At 43.8% G+C, this 25,388-nt stretch overlaps 1 protein-coding gene across 22 annotated transcripts in view; it reads left to right on the forward strand.

Annotated features, from left to right (window-relative positions):
- Positions 1–25,388, forward strand: part of NRXN1 (neurexin 1) — a 1,218,662-nt gene that overhangs the window by 524,682 nt on the left and 668,592 nt on the right. For all 22 annotated transcript variants that reach the window (XM_063123832.1, XM_063123833.1, XM_063123845.1 and 19 more), the window contains 2 exons: positions 3,467–3,905; positions 23,217–23,600. In XM_063123832.1, the coding sequence (XP_062979902.1) occupies positions 3,467–3,905; positions 23,217–23,600 (823 nt within the window). The remainder of the gene's footprint in view (positions 1–3,466; positions 3,906–23,216; positions 23,601–25,388) is intronic.

The following is a 25,388-nucleotide window of genomic DNA, read 5'->3' on the forward strand; positions in this document are numbered from 1 at the left end:
CTGCGGCATTGCTCTGTAACTAGTGAGGTTGCTGTTCAGTCCCAATTTCAAGGACAACAAGCCCCCATGATGCAATAATCAAGTTACCATGTAGAGTCTGACCTTGATGTGTTTTTTATAGGTGAGGGGAAGGCTGGAGAAAGCGATAAAAGGTTTAGAGGAGCAAGAAATCTAACACTTTGTTAAATCAGCAAATTAGATGTGTGCAGAAATCTTGTAAGCAAGCAAGTTCACGACATGCTTGAACTCTGAAATGATGGCTCATTCAACCCACACCCAACCCAGCCCGATGGTTTTGAACCAACTAAAAAGAGAATAATTTTGGAGCAACTGCTTGTAATTAAGCGGATGAATTAACCAAAGCATTTGTAACTATAAGTCGATGAATAATGAAGCTGCCTTTATGACCCACAACCTCAAGGCCTGTCATGTCTGACAAGCAGTAGAACGGAGGATTGGGGACAATATCTAAAAATACGAATTAGCACATGCACATTTTATGCACATAAATGCTCCCTTTTGACGTCTTGTTTTGGGATGCATGTGAACTTTGGTGTTTTTTTTGGGGGGGGGGGTTGGAAACGTGTAAGCAGCCACTCCGCAGCAATGGGCAGGGTTCAGTCTGATTTTTCAGGTGTGGCCAAGATTTCTGTCCCAGAAATCCAAACATGGTCTCGAGGCTCTCTGAAGCAAGCAAGAAATACTCCACGGTTGAGGGGAAAGAGAAACATTGGAACCACATTTCCCTCTTCTCCAATCCAGGAGACATAGCAATCCCTTTAGATTGCCTGTTAGGCCTTCCGGTTTCAGGGGCTGTGGGCAGATTTTTAGGAAGCATAGAGATCTTGGAAGCTGCTTTATAATGAGTCAGAAAATTGATCTGTCTAGCACAACATTGTCTATGTGGATTGGCAATGGATCTGGTGCATTTCAGATAGGGGTCTTCCCCAGCCCTACTCAGGAATTGAACCTTTATCCTTGGCCATACAAATTCAAAGTGCTGTTTTTGACCTTTAAAACCCAACCGTCTTCATTCATATCAGCCTGCCCACACTTTGAGATCAAAAAGAGAGTCCCTTCTCATTTGCTCACCTGTGAGAGCAATTAGGTGGGTGTCCACATGGGAGAGGGCCTTCTCAGCAGTGGCCCCATACCTGTGGAGCAAACTCTCATTGGAGGTCCGCCATACACCATCCTTGCAGGCTTTCAAGAAGGTTTAAAATGTTTTATTTTACCATGGTCTTCTCATAATGAGTACTGTTTTGCTGCTATTCCTCTTGTTTTTCTTGATGATTTTACTGTTAGCTTTTATTGTTTTAACTGCTATTTTACTTTGTATGTTTTTATTTCTTTTAATGTTTTGAACGGTTTCTATGTATTTTATTGTTGCAAGCCATCTTGGGAGGGCTTCTGCCCTGAAAGTCAACCAAGAAATGTTTTAAATACATAATGGCCCCATTCAGAAGACACCTTAAACCACAGCTTTAACCAGGGTGGTTAAGCTGGAAAGCCAGACCACATTCAGAAGACACCTTAGACCATGGCTTTAATCATGGTGTGTAAGGCTTTTTGCCTTAGTCACCATGGCTAAAGCCATCATTTAAGGTGTCTTCTGAACACAGCCCAGCTTTCTGGCTTAACTGCCATGGTTTAAGGTGTCTTCTGAATGGGCCATTAAATTCAATGTGCTCTTCCACTGAGCATAGCCCTTCCTCCAAAGCTATGGTCCTTCTTTCCTCCACTATGTTGTCTACAAGCAAAGCACTATAACATCATATTTAGTCACAGTGAATTCACTGTTTGCAGCATTTGCAGAACAATTAAGGTTACAGGAGCCCTGCCCTGTTTTGTATCTGGTCACTCTAGTATAGCTCCTGCTGCGATGCAGGAGCCCTGGTCACTCTAGCTGGTCACTCTAGCTTTAACTGTTGTGATGAAGAGGGAATTTCACCAGGTGCTGCATGCAAACAAATGTTATAGATACAGGAGCCCTGTCCTCTTTTCTATATGGACACCCTAATACAAGGGAGTGTGTACAGTATATATAGAAGTGAATGGGGTAACTTCAGATTACTCAAACTTTATGGGAGCCACCGCAAAGTTACAAAGACATTTTCCCTGTTTTAAAATAGCATACATAGGGGGTTGTTATTCTGAGATCATTGGCTGCCTATACGTTTCCGAGCCCAATTCAAGGTGCTGGTTTTAACCCATAAAGCCTTACACGACTTGGGACCACCATACCTGATGGAATGCCTCTCCCAACATGAACCTACCCATACACTGCACTCAACATCTAAGGTAGGGTGACCATATTAAAAGGAGGACAGGGCTCCTGTATCTTTAACAGTTGTATTGAAAAGGGAATTTCAGCAGGTGTCATTTGTATATATGGGGAACCTGGTGAAATTTCCTCTTCATCACAACAGTTAAAGCTGCAGGTGCCCTGCCCTCTTTTAAATCTGTTCACTCTAGTATAGCTCCTGCAGCTTTAACTGTTGTGACGAAGAGGGAATTTCACCAGGTTCTCAATATATACAAATGACACCTGCTGAAATTCCCTTTTCTATTCAACTGTTAAAGATAGGAGCCCTGTCCTCCTTTTAATATGGTCACCCTATCTAAGGTCCTCCTCCGAGTGCCTACTTTAAGGGAAGCTCGGAGAATGGCAACAAATGAGAGGGCCTTCTCAGTGGTGGCTCCCCAATTATGGAATGGTCTCCCCAACGAAGCTCACCTGGCGCCAACATTGTTATCTTTTCAGCACCAGGTCAAGACTTTTCTCTTCTCCAAGGCAGTTAACAGCATTTAACTGCATAAGCTGAGTTTTTAACTGATCCGAGAATAGTTGTTTTAAATGGATATTGTTGCTTTTATACTTTTGGTGGTTTTAAATTTTGTATATCTGTTTTTAATGTTCATTATTTTTAACTTTTGTAAACTGCCCAGAGAGCTTCGGCTATGGGATGGTATATAAATGTAATACATACATACATACATACATAAATTATTACATTTCTATAACGCCCAATAGCTGAAGCCCTCTGGGCAGTTCACAAGTCAAACCATAAAATGAAGCATAAATGGTGTATGGTGGTCAGACTTCTCGATCTATTGTCTGGGTTGGGGAATAACCTATACATACCAAGAACAAATGTTTATTCATGTGACCACATTGCTTTTGAAACAGTTACTGCATTTATGAGTTTTACTGTTGGTGGAATAAATTACCCTTCTTTTTGGGAATATAGTAATGGTCTTTAATGGAAGAGAGAGAATAAGGCGGTGAAATGGTACCACCATCTTCTGCGTATACATATTGCCTGGTATTCATTGCCAGGGGATGGTGTGGAAGTGAAAATACCTACATTTGAAGGCTGGGTGATGGTTGAAGAAATGAAAGAATGGAGGAAGCTTTGGATATACAGCTAAGTCCATCCCAATAATGACTGTGGTTTGCTTGCAGGTTGTGTACAAGAACAACGATGTAAGGCTGGAATTGTCTCGACTTGCCAAACAAGGGGACCCTAAGATGAAGATCCACGGAATTGTAGCATTTAAATGTGAAAATGTGGCAACCTTGGACCCCATCACTTTTGAAACCCCAGAGTCTTTCATCTCTTTGCCAAAGTGGAATGCCAAGAAGACAGGCTCAATATCCTTCGACTTCCGAACCACCGAACCAAACGGGCTCATCCTTTTCAGCCACGGCAAACCACGACATCAGAAAGATGCCAAGCACCCACAAATGGTGAAAGTTGACTTCTTTGCAATTGAGATGCTCGATGGCCACCTCTACCTCCTGCTGGACATGGGATCTGGTACAATTAAAATAAAAGCTTTGCAAAAGAAGGTGAATGACGGAGAATGGTACCATGTCGACTTCCAAAGAGATGGACGATCAGGTAAGTTGTGACAGAAAAAGCCAACTTTTTACGCTACTCTGCATTGTAAACAATGTACAATGGAATCAAGTGTTGCACTGACGATGATGATGATGATGATGATGTTGATAGAGTGATGCATGATTGTTGATAACGGACAATTATTGTTGGTTATTAAGAAACAATTTGCAAAGTAAAGTGAATGAAACAAACTCTTACTAGATGATCCCTGCATTGAACAGGAGGTTGGACTTTATTTTATTTTATTTTATTTATTTATTGCATTTCTATACCACCCAATAGCCAAAGCTCTTATGGCCTTATAGGTTCCTTCCAACTCTACTATTCTTTAATTCTATGATCCAAATACTACCCAGTTTGCAAATACTTATTTTCAAGTATTTGGAAGTGTAAAACACACACACACACAGCCATCATAACTAGTCAGCAGCAGCATTCCAAAAGTAGATAGGGTGGCAGGTTTTAAAGGAAGAGAACCTCTAGGAAAGGCTCTAAGGAAGGGAACCTCTAATGACATTGCACTAGTATAAACCAACACTTGCAGAAAATAATAATAATAATAATAATAATAATAATAATAATAATAATAATAATAATAATAATAATAAATTCTTACATGCCTCTCCCTCTGGATCAAGGCAGGGAACAACATTGAATACAAATATACTATAAAATACATAAAACTAATACATTATTAAAATAACGGTCAGAAATCTTAAAATTCGATTGGGTAGGCCTGCCGGTAGAGATCAGTCTTCATGGCTTTCTTAAATTCGGAAAGACTGTTAAGTTAAATTACCACAATTGGGGCAAACTGACAATTTACTACAAAATTTCTGGGCAAATTGCCATTTTTCCCCATTGCATTAGTTATGCTGAGCAAGCATTGATATGCACTAGTACAAAAACATTAGTACTACATGCCAGGCGCTATTGGATAAAAGTTGCTTCCCCAAACAAACAAACAAACATTCAAGATTTTGGACTTGTGAATTACCTGTTCTTTTTTTCAGTTTTGTCCATTCTGAGTTTTAAGTGATCTTAAAGGTAGTGATCTGGTATTTCAAAAGGAACCAGATGTTATGTCAGATGTGAGATTCTAGTGAAAACAGCAGTCAGCATCTCATTCTCTCTCCCTTTCCAGTAATGTTTAATAACATAAAATGCATAATATGGCAATGCTGCCAGCTCCAGGTTCCTCAGGTCCCTCGGAAAAGTCAGTGTGGTGTAGTGGCTAGAGTGTTGGACTGGGAGTCAGGAGATCCGGGTTCTAGTCCAGATTATGAGTTCTAGATTATGGGTTCTAGATTATGACCGCCACCTTGGGTTCCTTGGAGGAAAAAAGGATATAAATGTAATAAATGCAATGCAAATGCAAAATCTACCCTCAATGGGTCCCCTCCCACAGCGAGGCTACTTTCACTAGCTGCTGTTGCTCCTCCTCTCCTTTCTCATCATCATTACCACATGCTTGCTTGACAGGTAGAAAGCCAGTGAACAAGTAAGCACTGGCACCTTCTGCTGCTCCTACTCACCACCACCGTTGTCTGGGCCAGAGTGAGAGGCAGATGAACAAGCAAGTTGCAATGTGGAAGAGGAGGAACAAGTCCTGGGGACTTTTGTCAATGGTGCCATGTTGGGGTGTGGGGCCTCGGCAGATGCCCAACTAGTCTACCCTGGAGCAGGGACAGGATGATTTTGAACGTGATTTTGTAATACTAGGTATTGGGCCCATTCAGAAGACACCTTAAACCATGGCTTTAACCACAGTGAAGAAGGCTTTTTGCTTTATTCATCATGGTTAAAGCCATGGTTTAAGGTGTCTACTAAACACAGCCAGGCTTTCTGGCTTAACCACCATAGTTAAAGCCATGGTTTAAGGTGTCCTCTGAATGGGGCCAATATGGAGGAGGAGGAGGAGGAGGGACATTGCTGTTTTAAGTAGGGTGACCATATGAAAAGGAGGACAGGGCTCCTGTATCTTTAACAGTTGTATAGAAAAGGGAATTTCAGCAGGTGTCATTTGTATATATGGAGAACCTGGTGAAATTCCCTCTTCATCAAAACAGTTCAAGGTGCAGGAGCTATACTAGAGTGACGAGATTTAAAAGAGGGCAGGGCACCTGCAGCTTTAACTGGTGTGATAAAGAGGAAATTTCACTGGGTTCCCCATATATACAAATAACACCTGCTGAAATTTCCTTTTCAATACATCTGTTAAAGATTATTATTTATTATTATTTATTGCATTTTTATACCGCCCAACAGCTGAAGCTCCCTGGGCGGTTCACAAAAACAGGAGCCCTGTCCTCCTTTTCATATGGTCACCCTAGTTTTAAGTGATAGGCATGAATCTGAGTTTTGGCATCAGTTGTCATTGATTTGGCTTTGCAAATAACCCAAGAAGCATTAGGTAGAAGACTATGTTACCCTGTCTTAGAATATTTCTTTTGATAAAGACAGCAGGTTTGAAAGCCAAATTTCTACAAAGAGTAAAATGGAACATAGGGTGCTTTTATAGGAATTGTACTGTGTAATAACTGCATTATGTGGTATCATGACATTCTTGGAATTTATAATACAAAGGCCAAATTAGATGTAATGGGCAGTTCCATAATTTTTAAAGAGAAAGAGCTACATGAGGCTGAAATAAGGACAGGAGGACTGATCCTTAAATTACGGGCCTGCAGGAATGTCCTCTGCTATCGTTGTTTTAAAATTGTATACAGGGCCTGGGCATTTTAGGTATTTTATAAACAAATAATAGCAGCAGCAGCAATAACAAATTTGTGGTGTCTAAGGATAAATATCAAATATTTATTGTGACAGAATTGTTCATGGACTAGAGGTAACTTGTGTTGGCAGCGTCTGAAGCCTCAGTCATATTGCACCTATGGACTTCTCCCATCGTACTTTGTTCTTGTGGGAAGCAGATGTCACAGAAGGCTTAGAGGATTCACCAGCTTGTAAGCTAGAGAAAAAGTTGATAGTTTCCCTCCATAAAAGCCAAAAAGCAACAGGAAACTCTTTACCTCCCCCAGATGCAGGGCAAGCATCTACGTCAAGCAAGACGTAGTTAGACCCCTGCTGAGGGTCCTCACCCCAGAATAACTTGCTCCTCCTCTTGACCTTTGCAACTGGCTTGTTCACTTGCTTTGCATAGGTGAACAAAGGTGGTGAGTGAGAAGGAGGTGGGGTGAGAAGGAGGAGCAGGAGAGGTCCCAGCCTACTTGCTCAATGGCTCTCTTATTGCCGGGCATGCGAGCAGTAGCAGTGATGAGGAAGAGGACAAACAGCCGCTCGTGACAATGGCAGTGAGAAGACATACTAATTGAGGGAGTGGACCCTTCAAAGGTGCCTTGCCCATGGGTCCTGCAAAATCTGGAGCCGGCACTGCCAAGATACAACTAAGCCCAGTGACGAAATTGTATACTGCCACTATCAACACTGTAGAGTAGTAAATTAACTTTGCTCTGATTCAGCTAGCGTTGGATTGGAAATCCACCTGGACCCAGTGCTAGGCCGTGCCCATGACCGACTGCTCTGGACACTTCAAGCGAGGTCGGGTGTGGATCCATCATGACCAGCCATTAGAGTTGAGGGAGAAGGCTGGGGAAATTGTGTGTTTCTCCCCCCACCCCCAATAGGAGCCTTAAATGCCCTATTAACAGGGCATTTAAGTCCCCCATAAGAGGGGGAGCCTTGCATAAGTGAGCCTTTAAGGCCCTGATTGGCATGGGGTGTGTGTGAAAGCAAAGCACGCTTTCCGGGGCCTCAACCCAACTCCTTGAGATAGAGTTGCGCAAGCAGGTCTTGGTGAGCTTGAGGGGTGCCCCTTTCCCCGCAAGTTCTCCAAAGCCTAGATTCAGCATATGCCACCTACATAGGAGACTACATCATAGCAACAACTGGGTTTTGTATGTAAGGGTGCCTTTCCGCCAGTGGAGCAGACACTGCTGGCAGGTTGAATTTCTCCTCCCTTTCTGCTGCCCCTCCCCTGTGTGCCTCCCAGCCCAATTATGTTCCAGAGGATTGGGGGACCTCCCAGAGCACATTTGGGGGCATGCAGAGGCCTGCAGAAGGGAGAAGAGGAAAGGAAACCCCCCATTGTATGGAAGTCATAACATTGCATAACATTGGATTTAGCCCTATGGCTCTTATAAGTCGCCATGAAAGGTAAACACGTTCACCTCCAATACTGGAAAGCATCGACCCCACCGCTCATCAAAACAAAGCAACTTCAGGACCTTGTGTTCAAATAACAAATAGTGTTTCATAGGTGTTATGCCAGCATCTCATTCCATGCGATCTGATCCGACTTGACCTCTCAGCACTCCTTTAATCCTGATCCCCCCCCACCCCTATTTGTGGGCATCTTTGGTGGCTCATCTCGCCTAGACCTACCCTGTCTCTCCTTCACTTTCTCTCTCTCTCCGATCACAGTTTGATCTTGGCTTGTTTGGACAAACCATAGTTTAAATGAACGACCGTTTGTCCAGTTTTGACAAAACAGCCAATAGTGATGAGCTGAAAAGGAATGTTTCCTATCTCCTCCTTTGTGACCCCATGAATGGGGTGGAGGTGGCACAGGGAGAGACATGACCCTGAGATTTGCACAAGCAATATTAAACTCTAGTTACTGTTACGTGCAAATCCTTCTTTAGCCTTCTGCAACGAAACCAACAATCATGGACACCGCTCTGAAATTTGTCACTCTTTTTAAAAGTGTATCCAGGTGAGCTGTGCAGGTTCCATGTTTCTGCAAACAAACTGAAGACTTTCCTGAACCCTGTTTATGAACGGCCAGTCTGTTTTCTGCTGATCCATGTTCTCTGTGCTTGGCTACGTTTTACTCTTATGTATCTTTAGCCAGCGTACAAATCCGCTACAGAGTGGTGCCCATAGATAAGAAAAATCTGTGACATTTCTGAAGGAGATTTCTTAATTTCCTTAACTCTTGAATGCTAGGTCAGCAGCCATGTTGGTTTATCACACACACACACACACACCACATTTCCCTCCTTTTGCCTCTTCCATAAAATCAGAAATCATTGTGTGGCTATTCGGTCTTTCTTTCCTTAGTAGATTTTCTGCAGTAAGAAAAACGTTGGAAGAAGCAGTGGGCAAATCCAAGATGCTGCCGCTCCCCCTTCTCTCTACTCCAGACCTCAGCCAACACCAAAGCCAACCCGTTTCTCTGATCTGACCTCCTCTTCTTCTCCAGCCGCACTCCTTGTCCATGTCATTGTCCTCGTCATTGTTGTCCTCCTCCTCCTCTTTACACTCCTCCATGCCACACTTCATAGAGTCCTTCCTTAAAGTGAAGCATTCTGGCTGAGGTGGCCCTGGAGATCACCTGTTCTGTAGCAGCACAGAGGATCTTCATAGCCACCTCAGCAAGAATGGCTCACTTTAAAAGAAGGACCCATCAAAGAGTGGCATTGGGCCTGGCCAGCTCTGTAGCAAGCCCTGAAGGAAGTTCTGCATGGCTGGCGTGGCTCTCGAGGGAGCCAACCTAGTCTCTCATTCTGGAAGATTCCTCAGAGTGAGAAATCAGGCGAGGGGCTCACTCTCTGAGTGGGACAGATGGATGGATGGCCAACATAGGGAGGGCCACCCTGGAGGACCACTACTACCTTCAGGGCATCAGTTTGGGCAATATTCAGGGCAACATAGGGAGTTCCACCCAGGGCATCATTTTGGTTCCCCATAATTTGGCAACAAGGCCTTGTTCACACACCCCTCCTGACCTGCAAGAAACAGCCCTGCGTTAGGATTACAATTAGATGATGCTGACATAAGAAGCATTGCCCCTCCATAAAGTTCAAAGAATTAGGGCCAAAAGAGATATTACTTTATATGGGTGTCCAGCAGCCACATCTTTCTTTACACTGTCATTCTAGTCGAGGCACAGAGACCCCAATTCAAATCGAGACTCTAGCTTGGGTGGCAGAGGGGCTTCGAAGATCTGGATCAGGCCTGTGTGCTGACTCTAGAGTAAATAAAAAGGCATTGCAATGCCCACATTAAAATGTCTGTTTTGACATTGGGGGGGGGGAGTGCAAGCAGTTGGCGCTGGTGGCTACGTTGTCAATGGGGCACGGAATCCACTCCGTCAGAAGTCCCTTGTATACCTCCTGTAGAGTTCTGATTGGTTCTGATTGAAATCCGGAGCAGATTCACCACGCCACTGACATCAGAACCACCAGCCTCCCCTGGTTGCGAGAGATGTCCTTTCTCCTCTTCCTGAAATTTAATCTGTCCTAGCCAAATGCCTTGATACTAGAATCAGGTGCATTTCAATCCCAGAGGAACTGAGAGAACGGAACACAACTGCATATTCAAAGAACACCTCTTGATGTTGCCTCAGTGACACAGGAACTGCTGCAGAATGGCTCCAGCCTTCTTCACTGAGGTGATGTAGAATTGCTCTAGGTAAGGTAGAACCTATTCACAACATGACCTCTTCTCCCACCACCATTCTCACAGCTGTCAAACAGGGCAACTGCACTGAATTTTCATGACGTTCAATTACCTGGTATGAAAGTTGCCATTGCCGTTTCTGGAGGGTGAAAAGGTCTCGGAAACCCTCTGCCTCACTTCCTTTTGGACATTTTTTTCCTGCCTTTTCATAGCCGTTGTTCCCTTGATCAGCCACTGCTTCAATGCCTTCCCCCCACACCCCAGTGAAACATCTCCTTCACTGCATGGTCCCAACCGACTGGGAATATCACTCTTAGGCCTTTGCTAGACCAGGGGTTATCCCGGGCTGATACCGAAGATCGCCCCTGTGCGTCCAGATGACGCATAGGGGATCCTGGGCTCAGGGAGGGATCATCCCTCCCTAGCCCGGGGATAAAGCCCTACACTTTGGGCCAGCTTTTTCTCACAGTCTCGGGCTGAGCCCGAGACTGCAAGCGTGTGGCCCGTTTCCGCAGCTCTTCCTGGCTCTGCGCGATTACTCGTGCGGAGCCAGGAGCTGCGCCCGTCGGGGCTAGGGTGAGGGGAGCAGAGTAATCAAGGTTTGTTTTTTTAAAAAAAACACCACTTACCTTGCCGCTCATCCTCTCGTGCAGCTGGCCCTTTAAAAGTTTTTTTAAAAAATGGCAGGCGCACGAAGGCTCTCTTCTTGAGCTTGTCGCAACTCGCGTGTAAACGAGGGCGAGATCTCGCATTATTCGTAACGCGAGGTCTCCCCTCCTCTCCCCCAGATTTTCGCTTAGGTCTAGCAAAGACCTTAGTTTGCAGATCAACCGTTTAGAGAGTTTTGCATCAGAGCTTAACACACCAAAGAGAGTAAACACAGAGGTGAAAGTGGCTCTCCCTCAAACCGATTACGACTGATGAGACCAAGTTTAGTTGAGGAATATATCTCAGCGCAAATTATTTTATAGATTCATTGATTTAAAATTGACCTGCTTTTAAGGGCACACTGACCACACAATGTGGCTTGCAAGATGATAAAACACAAGGAAATAATACTATAGGCATGGCTCAGATGATCTTCTCTATAGGGAATGATGATGGAAATAGCAATTCTTACCGTGGGCACCCCGATGGACTGGCTTCTGCAAGGATGCCTGTGTAGAGTCTAGGCTCAGCGGCCTAAAACTGAAAAACCCTAGGCTCCTTGTGGAGGTCTTACTGGTGACCAGCTGGTGCTTCTGATTCCTCCTGCCATGGCAATGATCAAGAAACACTTTGTGTGGGGTGGGTGGGGGTGGGGAGGATTATGCAAAAAACAACAACACACACAATCCTTTCCCTCCTGCTGCTGCTGTGCTCCCTTGGTGGTTGGCTGATATTCTCCTGCTGCTGTTGTACTCCCTTGGTGGTTGGCTGATATTCTCCTGCTGCTGTTGTACTCCCTTGGTGGTTGGCTGATACTCTCCTGCTGCTGTTGTACTCCCTTGGTGGTTGGCTGATACTCTCCTGCTGCTGTTGTACTCCCTTGGTGGTTGGCTGATATTCTCCTGCTGCTGTTGTACTCCCTTGGTGGTTGGCTGATACTCTCCTGCTGCTGCTGTGCTCCCTTGGTGGTTGGCTGATATTCTCCTTCTGCTGCTGTGTTCCCTTGGTGGTTGGCTGATACTCTCCTGCTGCTGCTGTGCTCCCTTGGTGGTTGGCTGATACTCTCCTGCTGCTGCTGTGCTCCCTTGGTGGTTGGCTGATACTCTCCTGCTGCTGCTGTGCTCCCTTGGTGGTTGGCTGATACTCTCCTGCTGCTGCTGTGCTCCCTTGGTGGTTGGCTGATACTCTCCTGCTGCTGTGCTCCCTTGGTGGTTGGCTGATATTCTCCTGCTGGTGCTGTGCTCTTTCAGTGGTTGGCTGATACTTTTTGGCTCTTGATATCATGGCTGCTGCAAGGTGACAGTTGAAGTTGGGAGGGGCCTAGTGATGGTGGCTTCTTAGCAGAGCGGATGATGGCCCTGGTTCTCTGCACACTCTCTGCTTCATCTTGGTGTCATGGCTGCTGCCAGGTCTTGGTTTTAGCTTGTTAAAACCAAATTGCTGAGATAATGCATATGATTGAAGTGGCTCATTATCCCATACCTATGGGAAATGCTTTTCTGCGCTGCTGTTACTGTGCTGCCAACATTGCCGTTAAAGCACAGGGGGAGGAGGTGAAGGTGGTGGGGCAGGAAATCCCGTGAAAGCCATCTGCAAAGGTCTCTGCTCTCTATGGGTCTGCGACATGCCATGGATGTGTTAATACTGGCCTTGTGAGCGTGGAGTGCCACTTGAACATTGCGGTACTGCCTTCAGCATATTCAAGAAACAACCTAGCCAGGGTTTCCCTCAGCCAGCTGCCATTCACCCTTTCGGGACAATCATCATTACACATCGGACTCAGAGAGGAAACTTATTATTCCTGTCAAACTCCAGTTGTGCATGGCAGTGTAAACCAGATTGTATCAGCAGTTTTCCACAGCTAAGCCAGCATTTAAGGGCTAAGGAGTCATTGAGATTTTGAATTAAAGTCAGAGTTCCAGTTTAAGCACAAGAAATTACATGGGGAGAATAAGGCACATAGCTGTCTCCAGAGTATATAATTAGAGGTTTAGAGCAATCATACTCTCACTCAGAGCACTGCTTTCCAGATATCCATTTCAAACCTTTCTTGTAGAACGTGTTTCTCCCTCTACCCCACCATGTCATCTAGGAGTTGCTGTATTTATTCACTGCAGTTTTAAATAACCAAAGAGGGTTGGGTTTTTTGTTTTTTTTTATGGATTGCTATTGCTTTCTAGGGATAAATAACCATATATGATGCATTCCAAACCGTCTGAGTACCTTTCATGTATGGCACTATGAGAGAAGGTTACAACAGCTAGGATTGTTTAGCTTGGGGAAGAGGATGCTAAGAGGAGACATGATAGAGGTGTGCAAAATTATGCAGGGTGTGGAGAATGTGGATAGGGAGACATTTTTCTCCCTCTCTCAAAATAATAGAACCCAGGGCCATCCCATGAAGCTGATTGGTGGGAGATCTAGGACAAATAAAAGGAAGTACTTCATCATACAGCGCATGGTTATATTATGGAACTCACTAGCACAAGATGTAATGATGGCCACCCATTTGGATGGCTTTAACAGGGAGTTGTATAAATTCCTGGAGGAGAAGGCTGTCCATGGCTACTGGCCCTGATGGCTGTGTGCTGCCTCCTGAATCCGAGGCAGTAAGCCTGTGTGCACCAGTTGCTGGGGAACCTGGGTGGGAGGGTGCTGTTGCACCATGTCCTGCTTTGTTGGTCTCTGGTCGACAGCTGGTTGGCCACTATGTGAACAGAGTGCTGGACTTGATGGACCCATGGTCTGACCCAGCATCATCATCAATTTATTTCTTGCCCGCCTCTCCATTTTGATCGAGGCGGGGAACAACAATAAATGATAAAATACATAATACTCAATTAAAACATAATATATGTTGTTAAAAACATCCTAAAAAACCCTCATGGCACTTCTTCTTATGTTCTTTGAGTGATGATTCATAGAATCCAAAGAACTGGGAGTTACTTCATTGGATGGGTGTTATTGCATAAGTGTCCTGAAAGGGATAAAGCCCAGGTTTTGAGTAAGTAGAGACTGCTAAGATTTTTTGTTTCAGTTGATAAGGATTTTGATAAGGATTTCCCAAAATTTGCAGATTTCTTTATTTTCAGGATGGAAAGACCTTGTGGTTGCCATTTTTTTTAAAAAAAAATGAATGTACGAGAACCCAAACTGACAGATTCATCCAATGAGGCCCACGGCTTTGAGTGCACTGCTCTTAAAAGTCTGGATTTGAGTCCCTTTGCATTTAATCATGATTGTGGTACTAAATTAAGCTTGGCACCTCCCTTTTTTCCCCGTCTGACAGGATCCTCATCTTTAACAGCCATAAGTCTGTTCTCTCCATGTATCTATTGAATTTGGCCAGGGTACATGGGTGAGATTTTCATTTCAGATAATATATGCTGATATGCCCCGCGTTGCTCAGGTCCATGAATAGTGTTTATTACATGCCACTACTATGGAGTCACATAGAGGATAAAACAATTTTCAATATCTCCTGCTGAAGAAATTTTATTTATGGATTGTCCTGAAGGAATAATAGCAATTTGTCGTGGTCATGACCTTGAGTCATAGTTTGATGGTAAGAGAAGACATATGGAAGTGCCGGGAGTTGTAGGCATAAGCCTTGGGTTTTTTTTTAAATTAAATTCTTTAAAAAATGCTTAAAAGCTAAAATTTCATGTTTTTTAGATTTTTCTGGTACATTGTACAGCCAGACCCATCAGTGTGCCAAATTAACCTTTAAACAAATTAAATTCATTTTTTTCCTCTGTCACCCTCACGACAACCCTGCAAGGTAGGCCAGTTCTAGACCTGTGAGGTAACTTTAAAACAAATTAAAATAGTTTCTTCCCCCACCCCACCCCACCCCACCCCACCCCTCTCTCTCTCTCTCTCTCTGAGGGAGCTGGCTGACTGACTCATGGGTAGCTTGATCGTTGCCATCAGTGATGGGCCCAGAGCTGCGGCCTCCTTTCCTTCTGCTCCAGCCAGCCCAGGCAGTCTCCCTTCAGGCCCAGGATGGTGAGCTACTTCCAGACGATGGCTGCCAAACGCTGATAAGTCTTCTCTCCCACCCAAGGCATGATGGGAGTTGTAGGCGCAAGCCTAGCTCCCTGAATAACTTGTTAATCTTTGAACATGTCTGAGGTGTGCTGGGAGAGTGGGCCTTCTTAGTTGTAGCACTCTGCTTAAGGATTTATTTTTCCAGGCAAGCTTGCCTAGTGACTGAATTAATGACTTTGAAGTGGCTTTTTTATTTATTTATTTTTTAAAAAAATTCCAAGGCCTATTAATTTGATGAGATTTTTTATGCTGTGGGTTCAACCACAACATTCCAAGACAAATGCAAGAATTACTGAATACAGTTTATGATTTCTATGTAAAAGCCTGGCTTTACTATTGAAACAGAAGAGTGAATGGAGGAATGACTGACAGCTGAGGCTAGAACGGAATGGTGGGCAGGATGAGTGGCAGTTGGGGAAAGTCAGTTAGAAGGAGAACAAAGACAGTTAGTGAGAGGTCAGGAAAGTGAGGGCTGAGTTAGGTTTGCTAACCAGTGCTTTATTTAAAATCAGCCACTCTACATGCCATTACTACACCTCCCAGCATGCTTTTGGTGGCCCACAGGTGCTCGGGTCCTCTGAGAGGCGCTTCCTTCCTCTCATTGCCAATGCTGCACTTTGATAGAGGATTGAGGAGTAGCACCTCCGAGGAGGGGAGGTAAGTAGCTCTCAGTTGACGTGCACAACTCTGGCCAAGTCCTGATGGGACTGCCTCAGCCCACACTTCTCACCCACCAAGTGTTCCATCAGAAGCCTGTACTGAAGGGCTGAGACTGGGCCAGGCACTTGCCCCCCTTGGTCAAGCTTGTTTCTGGGCATGTGCAGAGTGCTTCCCTTTCCTCTCTCCCTCCCTCTTAAGGGTGAATGCTGTGCATGTGCTTCCCTCACTTTCTGAGAAAACAGTGATATCAGGATGTAGTGCCTTTGAACATGTCCAGAGTTCAGCCTCTCAAAGACACGCTGTTGTATCTAGTTATGATTTTAAAACCACACATGGCAGGTGGGAAGAGGCATCGCAAATGGATGCAGCCAATTTAGGTGGGTTGTTTCCTTTTATGTGGAATTGGGTTGACTGACTTTAGAAATCACAACGCCAGCAAAGGCTGGTTAGTCTGGCCTCTTGCCCAAGGCATGCTGGGAGTTCTGCCCAAGGCATTCTGGGAGTTCTTAGGCGTAAACCTAGGTTTTTATTCTTTAAAAATACTTTAAAACCCCAAAATTCATGTTTTTATATTTTTTCTGATCCATATACATGAAGACCTGTCTGGGTGAACAGTATTAAGGCAGTACCATATGCGGAAGTCGGTAAACATTTCAGGATATACGTGACACACACACACACATGCTTCCCACTTTTTGCACATTTCTTCATATTCAAGATGGAAATAACTTAATATTTTTAAAAAATGAATGTGGGAGAAATCAAAACTGGTGAAGTTGTCCATCATCACTATGACTAAATTACCATGGTGGTAGAGAAAGTAAAATGTTGGGCTCCCACTGGTGTGTTATATGCATTTAACATAAGGAAGTATGGCTCAGTAGCTTAGACCATGCTGTATCAGAGCCTTCTGTAGAGCAAGAGAAGACAACAGTTTGGGGAAATAGGTTCATGGCAGAATGCATGCTCTATCAGGTTCAATTCCCTGGCATCCCCATTTAAATTGAAAATAAATAAATAGAATCTCAGGGTACAGAGTTGAGGAAGAGTTTATGCTTTAGACCTGAGAGAGATGCTCCCAATCAGGTTAAATGATACTGTGCACTAGATGGACCAATCACTAGCCATGATGACTTGCTAGAAATTGTCCCCGGTTGATTATTAGTCCTGAATTTCTAAGAAAACCAATGGTTGCAAAGAGAATTATAATGCATTTGTATGTTCTCCAATAGAAGGAGCATTGAGAGTGGCCACTGCTGGCACACTAAGCATCTTGGTAGATCGTCTTTATTATGCAACCAAAATAGGTTTTAGCCAATATCATCCACCACAGCATCAACAAAAGACATCTTACAGTACAATATATAACAGAACATTGTCATGGTTTAGTCACAATAAGATATATTAATTGCAGTTCCGTTAATACATCGAGATAAAATTTATAGCGGCCCATCTTGAGCCTGGTCATTGTCCTCTGTCGCGGTTCTAAGCTGAGCTGAGTAAGCATCTCCGATCGACCTTCTGAGCCTCCCTTTCTCCTGCTCTTCAAAATTGCACTTATTGCAGCATTTTCTGGCTCAGGACATAGCTAGATGGGCGATAACCCGGGGCGATCCCCGGGATCGTCCCTGTGCGTTCACATGACACACAGGGGATCCTGGGATCAGGGAGAGATGATCCCTCCCTTGCCCCAGGATCTTGCCCTCACCTTTGAGCCTGCTTTTTCTGCAGTCTTGGGCAGATCCCGAGACCGCGGATCATGTGTGCGGGCGTTGCGGTTTGTCTCAGCTCATCATGTTTACTCATGAGGAGCCGGGACTTGTGCATGGGGTGCAGAGCTCCTCCGGAGCTCTGCGCCCATCGGGGGGGAGGGGGAGCAGGGAAAAGTGTAAAAAAATAACTACTTACTTATTGTGTATGAGTGTTTGTGCACTCTGCCCCTTTAAGAAAAGAAAAGAAAATGGCGGGCATGACGTCCTCTCCCTCCGAGCTTGTCACGCGCCACGTGTAAACAGAGGGGGAAATCTCGCAATAAAAATATCACGAGATCTTCACCTCTCCATAAGGCTAGACCAGGTTCTTGTGAACTGTCCAGAGAGCTCTGGCTATTGGGCGGTATAGAAATGTAATAAATAAATAAAATAATAGGTCTAGCTGAGGCCTCGAAGTCTAGAGGCCCTATTTCTCAAACCTGTCCATATTTCTCAAACCTGTCCATATAAGAAATATGATGACTGGGATGGGGGCGAGTACTCAGTGGGGTTGCTCTGCCTTTTCTGAATCTATTGTACTCATGGAACCCATTGCTTGCAAAACAAGGCTTTTGTGCTTCTAAAAAATACCTGTGGAAGGAGTGGAAATGCTCATTTCTGGATCAGGATGGGAAAGTGGACTTTCCTTCTGCAAGTTCCTGGACCTACCCTGTTCCAGAAATGAGCATTTGGGACATTTGGGGGGTGTTTTTAGAACTGCAAATCACCAAATGGAGGGATCTGTGAGTGCATGGACACAGTAGGATACCATCCCAGGATAGAAAATACTAGCAATCACTGGGGAAAGGTGGTATTCAAGACAGCAAATGGCATTGGCATGGGAGTTTAGGTATAAGAATGACCACTGAAGAAGTGGATTCACACACAAACACACACAAAAAAGATTATGGTCATTATAACAATCAGAGTGGAATCCTTTATAGATCAGCAGCAGGAAATTTCAAATGACTGCACCCGTTGGTTTTCCTACTAAGTTCATGATGAGCACTTTTGTTTTGTTACTTGTTTGCAGATTTGCAATCCCATCCTAGCCATGTTTCCTTGAAACAGAAACCCATTTCAAGTTTACCCAGGGCAACATAGGTGCCACTGCCTCCATGGGCATGTCTACACCAGCCCTATATCCCAGGATCGTCCCAGGATCGTTCCTGTGCATCCAAATGCCACACAGGGGATCCCAGGAGCAGACAGGGATGATCCCTCCATTTTCCTGGGATAACCCTTAGGTGTAGAAAGGGCACAAGTTGTTCCAGGTGTAAAAAATTGAGTCCCTTGGATTTTCCAAATTTAGGATTGTAGAATGGTCATTTCACATGAGCCTGGATCTCATTAAACAGATATGCTAAATGCTTCTTAGCTTTCATCTGAAGGGACGGGAAGAGGGTGGAAGGGATAGACAGACGAGAGCAATCTCACCTACTTGCTACACACAGACATGCAGCTCAGCCCTGGGTTAACCTTTAAGGGACATAAGCACAGACTTAGGGCACCAAGGAAAGGAGGGAACCACAGAGTACCAGTACCATAGCTGTAGCCATCTAATTTTAAGGAATTCCACATTAAAAATGGTTTTCAATAAATTTTTGCATTTGCGTTCCCTCCCCCATATTACAGTTTTATTAAAAACTTCATAAAACAGTGATGAAAATCTGTATTTCCCACCCATCTAAGTTATAAGTAAGTAATTGGCTTATATTGCTTGCTGCTATTTAGTGTTAAATAAATATAATAAAACACAGTTTATATTTAATATAGTTGTTTGTCTTAGCATGGGGGATGGCCTTGAAGAAAACTGAGGTTTTAATGTCTTATTTCACCTTCAGCACTTATTGAGTCTTTGGGCTCATCTACACCAAGCAGGATATTCCACTATGAAAGTGGTATGAAAGCGGTATATAAAAGGCAGGAGCCACACTACTGCTTTATAGTGGTACTGAGGTGCACTGACAACTGTTGGGGCCCATGACAAATCTACACCAAGCAGGATATTCCACTATGAAAATGGTATATAAAAGGCAGGAGCCACACCAAGCAGGATATAGCATTATGAAAGCGGTATATGGTATGCGTCAATGGGCCCCAAGAGTTGTCAGTGCATTTCAGTACCGCTATAAAGCAGTAGCGTGGCTCCTGCCTTTTATATACCACTTTCATAGTGGAATATCCTGCTTGGTGTAGATGAGCCCTTAACGTCTTGCCGGCTAAGCAATGGAAGGGTTAAGGGGGCACCATTATTGGGCTGTCCTTAGGGAATCAGCTGGCTTAATCCAGCCCTGATGCAGGTGATGTGCAGTTGGATAATGTGGGTTGATTCAGAGGCAGATAGTTATGGCCTGAAAGTTAAGTGTTTGAGTAATGTTCTGTTAAGTGTTACTATGGGCCTTGCTAGACCTACCTTTAAATCCTGGCGTGTGGAAGGGCCAGCCCGTGCTAGAAGTAGCGTGGGCTGTCGCTCCTGCCCACACGTGACACATGACGGGGTAAAGGAAAGCCCTGTCATGTTGGCCATTTTTTTCCAGCTTAAAAGGGCCATGTGCTCAGGAACGCACCAACTATAAGGTAGGCTTTTTTAAAAAAAGGGTTCCCCCCTGCCCCCGATTTCCCCCCTCATGATGTCCGATGCCCCCCCCCCGCCCCCCACCATGTCCGATGCCCCCCTGCCCACCCGGCTGCGATCTCTGATCCTCCCCGGCCATGATCTCCCTACCCCCCGGGAGTCAGCCCGGGGCTGCGGAAATACCGGGCCACAAACGGTGCCGGTTATCCTGGGCCAAGGAAGGGTTTAGCCCGGGCTGACTCCGGGATCCCCTGTACGTCATCTGGACGCACAGGGGTGACCCCGGGTATCAGCCTGGGCTAAACCCTCATCTAGCAATGGCCTTTGTTTTCATTTTGTCTCTCTAAGCTTTCTCTGGTAATATGAGATTCTTTAAAAGTGTATAGCATGTTCATTATTATAAAATGAGTACAGCAACCCCCTCAGAGGGTGAGGAAACGTTGCAAATAGGTCAGATGTGCTGCTGCAGTGGGCCAACAGCAAATGTGACCTAGCAATCCCGCAGTCAGTGCTATACCAAATAATTTCATCGGCTATTGCCAGATGCCTGTTTTAAACATTTGGAAAAAAAAATATTGGATGTCTCTATGAATGGAAATTATATGTCTGAAAAACAAAGATCTCTAGGCCCTTCTGCCTGGCCCTTTACATTTCTCTCTCTGTTGTAAATGCTGATCTGTCTTCTGCTTAGTTTGCTGGGAACGATGCTAAGTCACCGATTCAGAGTTAAGTAAGAGAATCTGTAAACTTTGGAGCTTCACAGAGGTCAGATTTGCAGCACAATCCTATCCACGATAACTCAGAAGTAAAGCCTATATTTTGTTCAGCGGGGTATACTTCCAGGAAAGTGGGATTTTATTGTGCTTTTATTTCAATGGCTTCGGCTATTGGGTGGTATAAAAATGTAATAAATAAATAAATAAATAAATAAATGGCTGTTTGCAATACCTTAGATCCGTGCAGTACCCAGTCCGTGCCTTCTCCTGGCTACTCGCGAGTAAGCGAGCAGCCGGAAAAAGCCACAGACCCTGCTAGACCTTCCGCAGCCCCGGCCTAAGCCCGGGGCTGCGGAAAAGCCAGGCCATAAGCGGATCTGCTTATCCCGGTTCAAGGGAGGACTTAGCCCGGCCTGACCCCGGGATCCCCTGTGCGTCATCTGGATGCACAGGAGGGAGACCAGGCCTCACACCGGGCTAACGCCTCGTCTAGCAACGGCCTGAGAGAACAAGAAATAGGGAGGGTCTGCGTGCTGTGTTGTTTTGAGTGGATTAGTGTGGGGAGTAAGCAGGAGAACCTGAAGTTATATTGTGAAATGTATAAGAGAAAGAACTGACTGAAACCATTCCACATTGTGCTTTATAACCATTACTCTTGAGAACTGAGGGAACCATTAAGCTTTTGCACCTGCACTAACTACTTGTTAATAAATTACATTTAATTACAACTGGTGTGGTCCTTGGAGTACCTGGGAAGGGTACAGGTCTATGGTGGCAACGGAAGGGAGAATTTGGGGTATGGGCATTGAGCTGTGTAGCTGTGGGGCCTAAGACGTGAAGGCGTGTCACAGGGATGGCTGCGGCACTCCAAGCTGCTTGACACCTGCACTGGGTCCTTTGATTCAGGAAAGGAATAAAGGAATGGTATAAGGTGGGGGTTGTCACAATGAGCACGCAGGGTTTTAAATCTTTTTTAAAAAAATACACACATAGATTTTGCAAAAAGGGAATTTGTCAACCATGGGCCCTTTATAGTTGAACCATGCAATAATGATTATAGTGAACCCAGAAGCACAAATCAGATGCATTTTTGAAATGTGCTTACATCCTACTGCAGATGAATACCCATTCTGTGCTCAGGAAGAGGATGGAAAGTGTATCTCCTTAGGACATCCTTTACTGCATGTACTGGTTACCATTGCTTCAGTTTGCTTGAAATGATTGTGGAGATTAGTCCCTTGCTGCTACTCATATTACATTGTTGTTTTAAACAGGAGAATGCAAGGTCAACATTTTCATTTCCTTTTTCTGTTTGGTTTCATTTTCAAACTTTTAATTGCTTTGTTTTAAATTTTGTTGGAATTGCATTTGTACACTAATTAGTTGATTCATTTCCCCATTGACTTCAATGGGAGACCAGTCAGTCTTCTGCTGCCCATAACTTCTGTGTTTTCCATCCAAATCGCATGGAATTTGCAGACTTTATACTACTACATGAGGCCAACAGACAGGCCTGATTTCAGCCAGCTTGTAGAAAGGTTCGTTGTTCTATCGGTGGGAGAAAATGACTGAACTGATGAAATAACATTTCTTCATTTCATTTTTATTCATTCAGGTTATAAGATTTTTATTGTTGATTCTCTTATTATTAAAACAAGACATGCTGTGGACCAGGCAGTGGGATAAAATAATAATAATAATAATAATAATAATAATAATAATAATAATAATAATAATAATTTTATTTTAATTTAAAAAATAATAAATTTATTTCTTACCCACCTCTTCATTTTGATCGAGGTGGGGTACAACAATAAACCATAAAATACATAATACTCAAATAAAACATAATATACATTGCTAAAAACATCCTTAAAAAATCCTAAAAGCACTGGATAGGCCTGTCAGAAGAGATCAGTCTTTATAGCTTTCTTGAATGCTAGTAGACCGTTAAGTTGACGAGTCTCCTCCGGCAGGCCATTCCACAGTCTGGGAGCAGCAGAAGAGAAGGTCCTCTGGGTAACAGTTGTTAATCTAGTTTTTGCTAGCTGAAGTAAATTCTTCCCAGAGGACCTGAGCGTGTGGGGCAGATTGTATGGGAGAAGGCGATCACGCAGGTAGCCTGGACCCAAACCATGTAGAGCTTTAAAGGTGATAACCAACACTTTATACTTTGCTCGGAAACTAATTGGCAGCCAGTGAAGAGATTTTAAAACTGGTGTAATGTGGTCACCCCTAGGTGTACCGGTGACCAGCCTGGCTGCCATATTTTGAACTAGTTGAAGTTTCCAGACTAGGCACAAAGGTAGCCCTATGTAGAGCACATTGCAGAAGTCGAGCCTCAAAGTTACCAGCGCATGCATTACCGTCTTTAGGTCTTCTAACTCTAGGAAGGGGCGCATATAATAATGGGTAAAGAAATTTGGCAAAGTGCCTCTGTTTATTAATAATAATAATAATCACCTTGTGTTTTGTTTGCAAACAGGTACTATTTCTGTCAACACAATGCGTACTCCTTATACTGCACCTGGAGAGAGTGAGATCTTGGACCTAGATGATGATTTGTACCTTGGAGGTTTGCCGGAAAACAAAGCCGGTCTGGTCTTTCCAACAGAGGTCTGGACAGCACTTCTAAATTATGGTTATGTGGGCTGCATTCGGGACCTCTTTATTGATGGCCAAAGCAAAGATATTCGCCAAATGGCCGAAGTCCAGAGCACTTCTGGAGTGAAACCTTCATGCTCGAGAGAAACAGCAAAGCCATGCTTGAGCAATCCATGCAAAAACAACGGTGGATGTAGGGACGGCTGGAACAGATATGTCTGTGATTGTTCTGGTACAGGCTACCTTGGCAGATCATGTGAGAGAGGTAAGGCAATTTAGTTACATATATGGTTAGCAAAATGCAGCGCAAATGCAGCGCTAGATTCCTGGGTTGGTAGAATGGGCTGTACCAATTCATACTGCAAGTGGAAGAATACTCCAATAACAACCCACCCTGCAGATACCAACTAGCACTTAGAGAAGCAGTCTGAATTATTATTATTGTTATTATTATTATTATTATTAGTAGTAATATTTCAATATATGAGTTGTTCTATAGTCAAAACTCTCATTAGAAGCTATCTTCCTGATATGTTAACATTTTTACCTATAGGAAAGGAGTGTGTGTATTTATATACGGCGGATCATTCAAAAATGGTATTACCCATTTGGCTTCTGTTACCTCAGGACTCTGTCATCTTATTCTGCAGTATGTAAAGACCAGGCCTCAAATACACTCATAATTTTCTCTTAATAAAACAAGAATCCTGAGTAGGGACGTATGATAGGGTGACCATATGGAAAGTAGCACAGGGCTCCTGTATCTTTAACAGATGTATAGAAAAGGGAATTTCAGCAGGTGTCATTTGTAGGCATGCAGCACCTGGTGAAATTGCCTCTTCATCAAACAGTTAAAGCTGCAGGAGCCCTGCCCTCTTGGCCAGATACAAAAGTGGGCAGGGCTCCTGCAGCTTTAACTGTTGTGATGAAGACGCAATTTTGTCAGGTGTTGCATGCATACAAACGACACCTGCTGAAATTCCCTTTTCTATACAACTATTAAAGATACATGAGCCCTGTCTTCCTTTCCATATGGTCACCCTAATGTATGAGTAATTTGTTTCAATTCATTTTTGACTAGAATTCACACACTTCACATCTCCTGGACTTGAATGTAACCTGCAGTCAAAGTTCAGACGTTTCTGTGCTTGCAATGTGATTCATACCACATACAGAGAACGTTTTTGAAGAATGTTTAAATTTGAAAAATGCAGATGAAAACTGTGTACATTTAAAAATACACACAAACGTGCTTTAATTAATGGGAGAAAGTGTGTGCATTTCAAACATGCACACAGTTGATGGGTACATTTTAAAAAAAATGCACATGAAAATGTGCACAATTTTTCACAAAACTCAGTGTTTTCACACACTAAAAACTCACAATGTGATATAGACATGAATCACATCCTCAAAGTGGACCTGTAACCTGACTGGAGTCTATCAGGACAAGAGCCTTCAATATGTGGCCCCCGTTCTTTGGAGCTCTCTGCCCTTGGAGGTCAGACATGCGCCAACACTGTGTTGCTTCTGGCGCCTCCTGAAGACAGCTATATTTCAGGAAGCTTTCCTTAACTGACCAGACACAGGGTTTTTTTTATTGGCATTGGGTGTTGTTGTTGTTGTTTTAAAAAATTAAATGGTCTTTTGATCTTTTTACTATTTTACTTCTTATGTTTACTGCTCTGGAATCTCTTTCAGATGTGACGTGGTATACATAAATAAAATCAGAGAACCTTAACAGTCCTCCTTAAAGTATAAGTAGGATGAAAGCCTACTTAAAGTATAAGTAATCACCTTCTAGATCCAAATCCTCAAATCTATCTGAACCACTTTGATTAATCATAAAAACATGGATCAAGGCCTCAAATCTCCAAGTAGCTTGTGGTTTCACAAACTCAAAAGTATTCATAACAGCATGAAATAGATGGTGACCTAGCCCCATTCATAGAATCAACTATGACATCTAATTCAATACAGGCGTAAACAATGCTGTCTGCAAAATGCAACACAAATTGGTCACAGTAAAACTTTGGAAAATGCCACACCCTGA

The sequence above is a fragment of the Elgaria multicarinata genome, chromosome 4, assembly GCF_023053635.1.
Source record: "Elgaria multicarinata webbii isolate HBS135686 ecotype San Diego chromosome 4, rElgMul1.1.pri, whole genome shotgun sequence".
In the NCBI taxonomy this organism is placed as follows: Eukaryota; Metazoa; Chordata; class Lepidosauria; order Squamata; family Anguidae; genus Elgaria; species Elgaria multicarinata.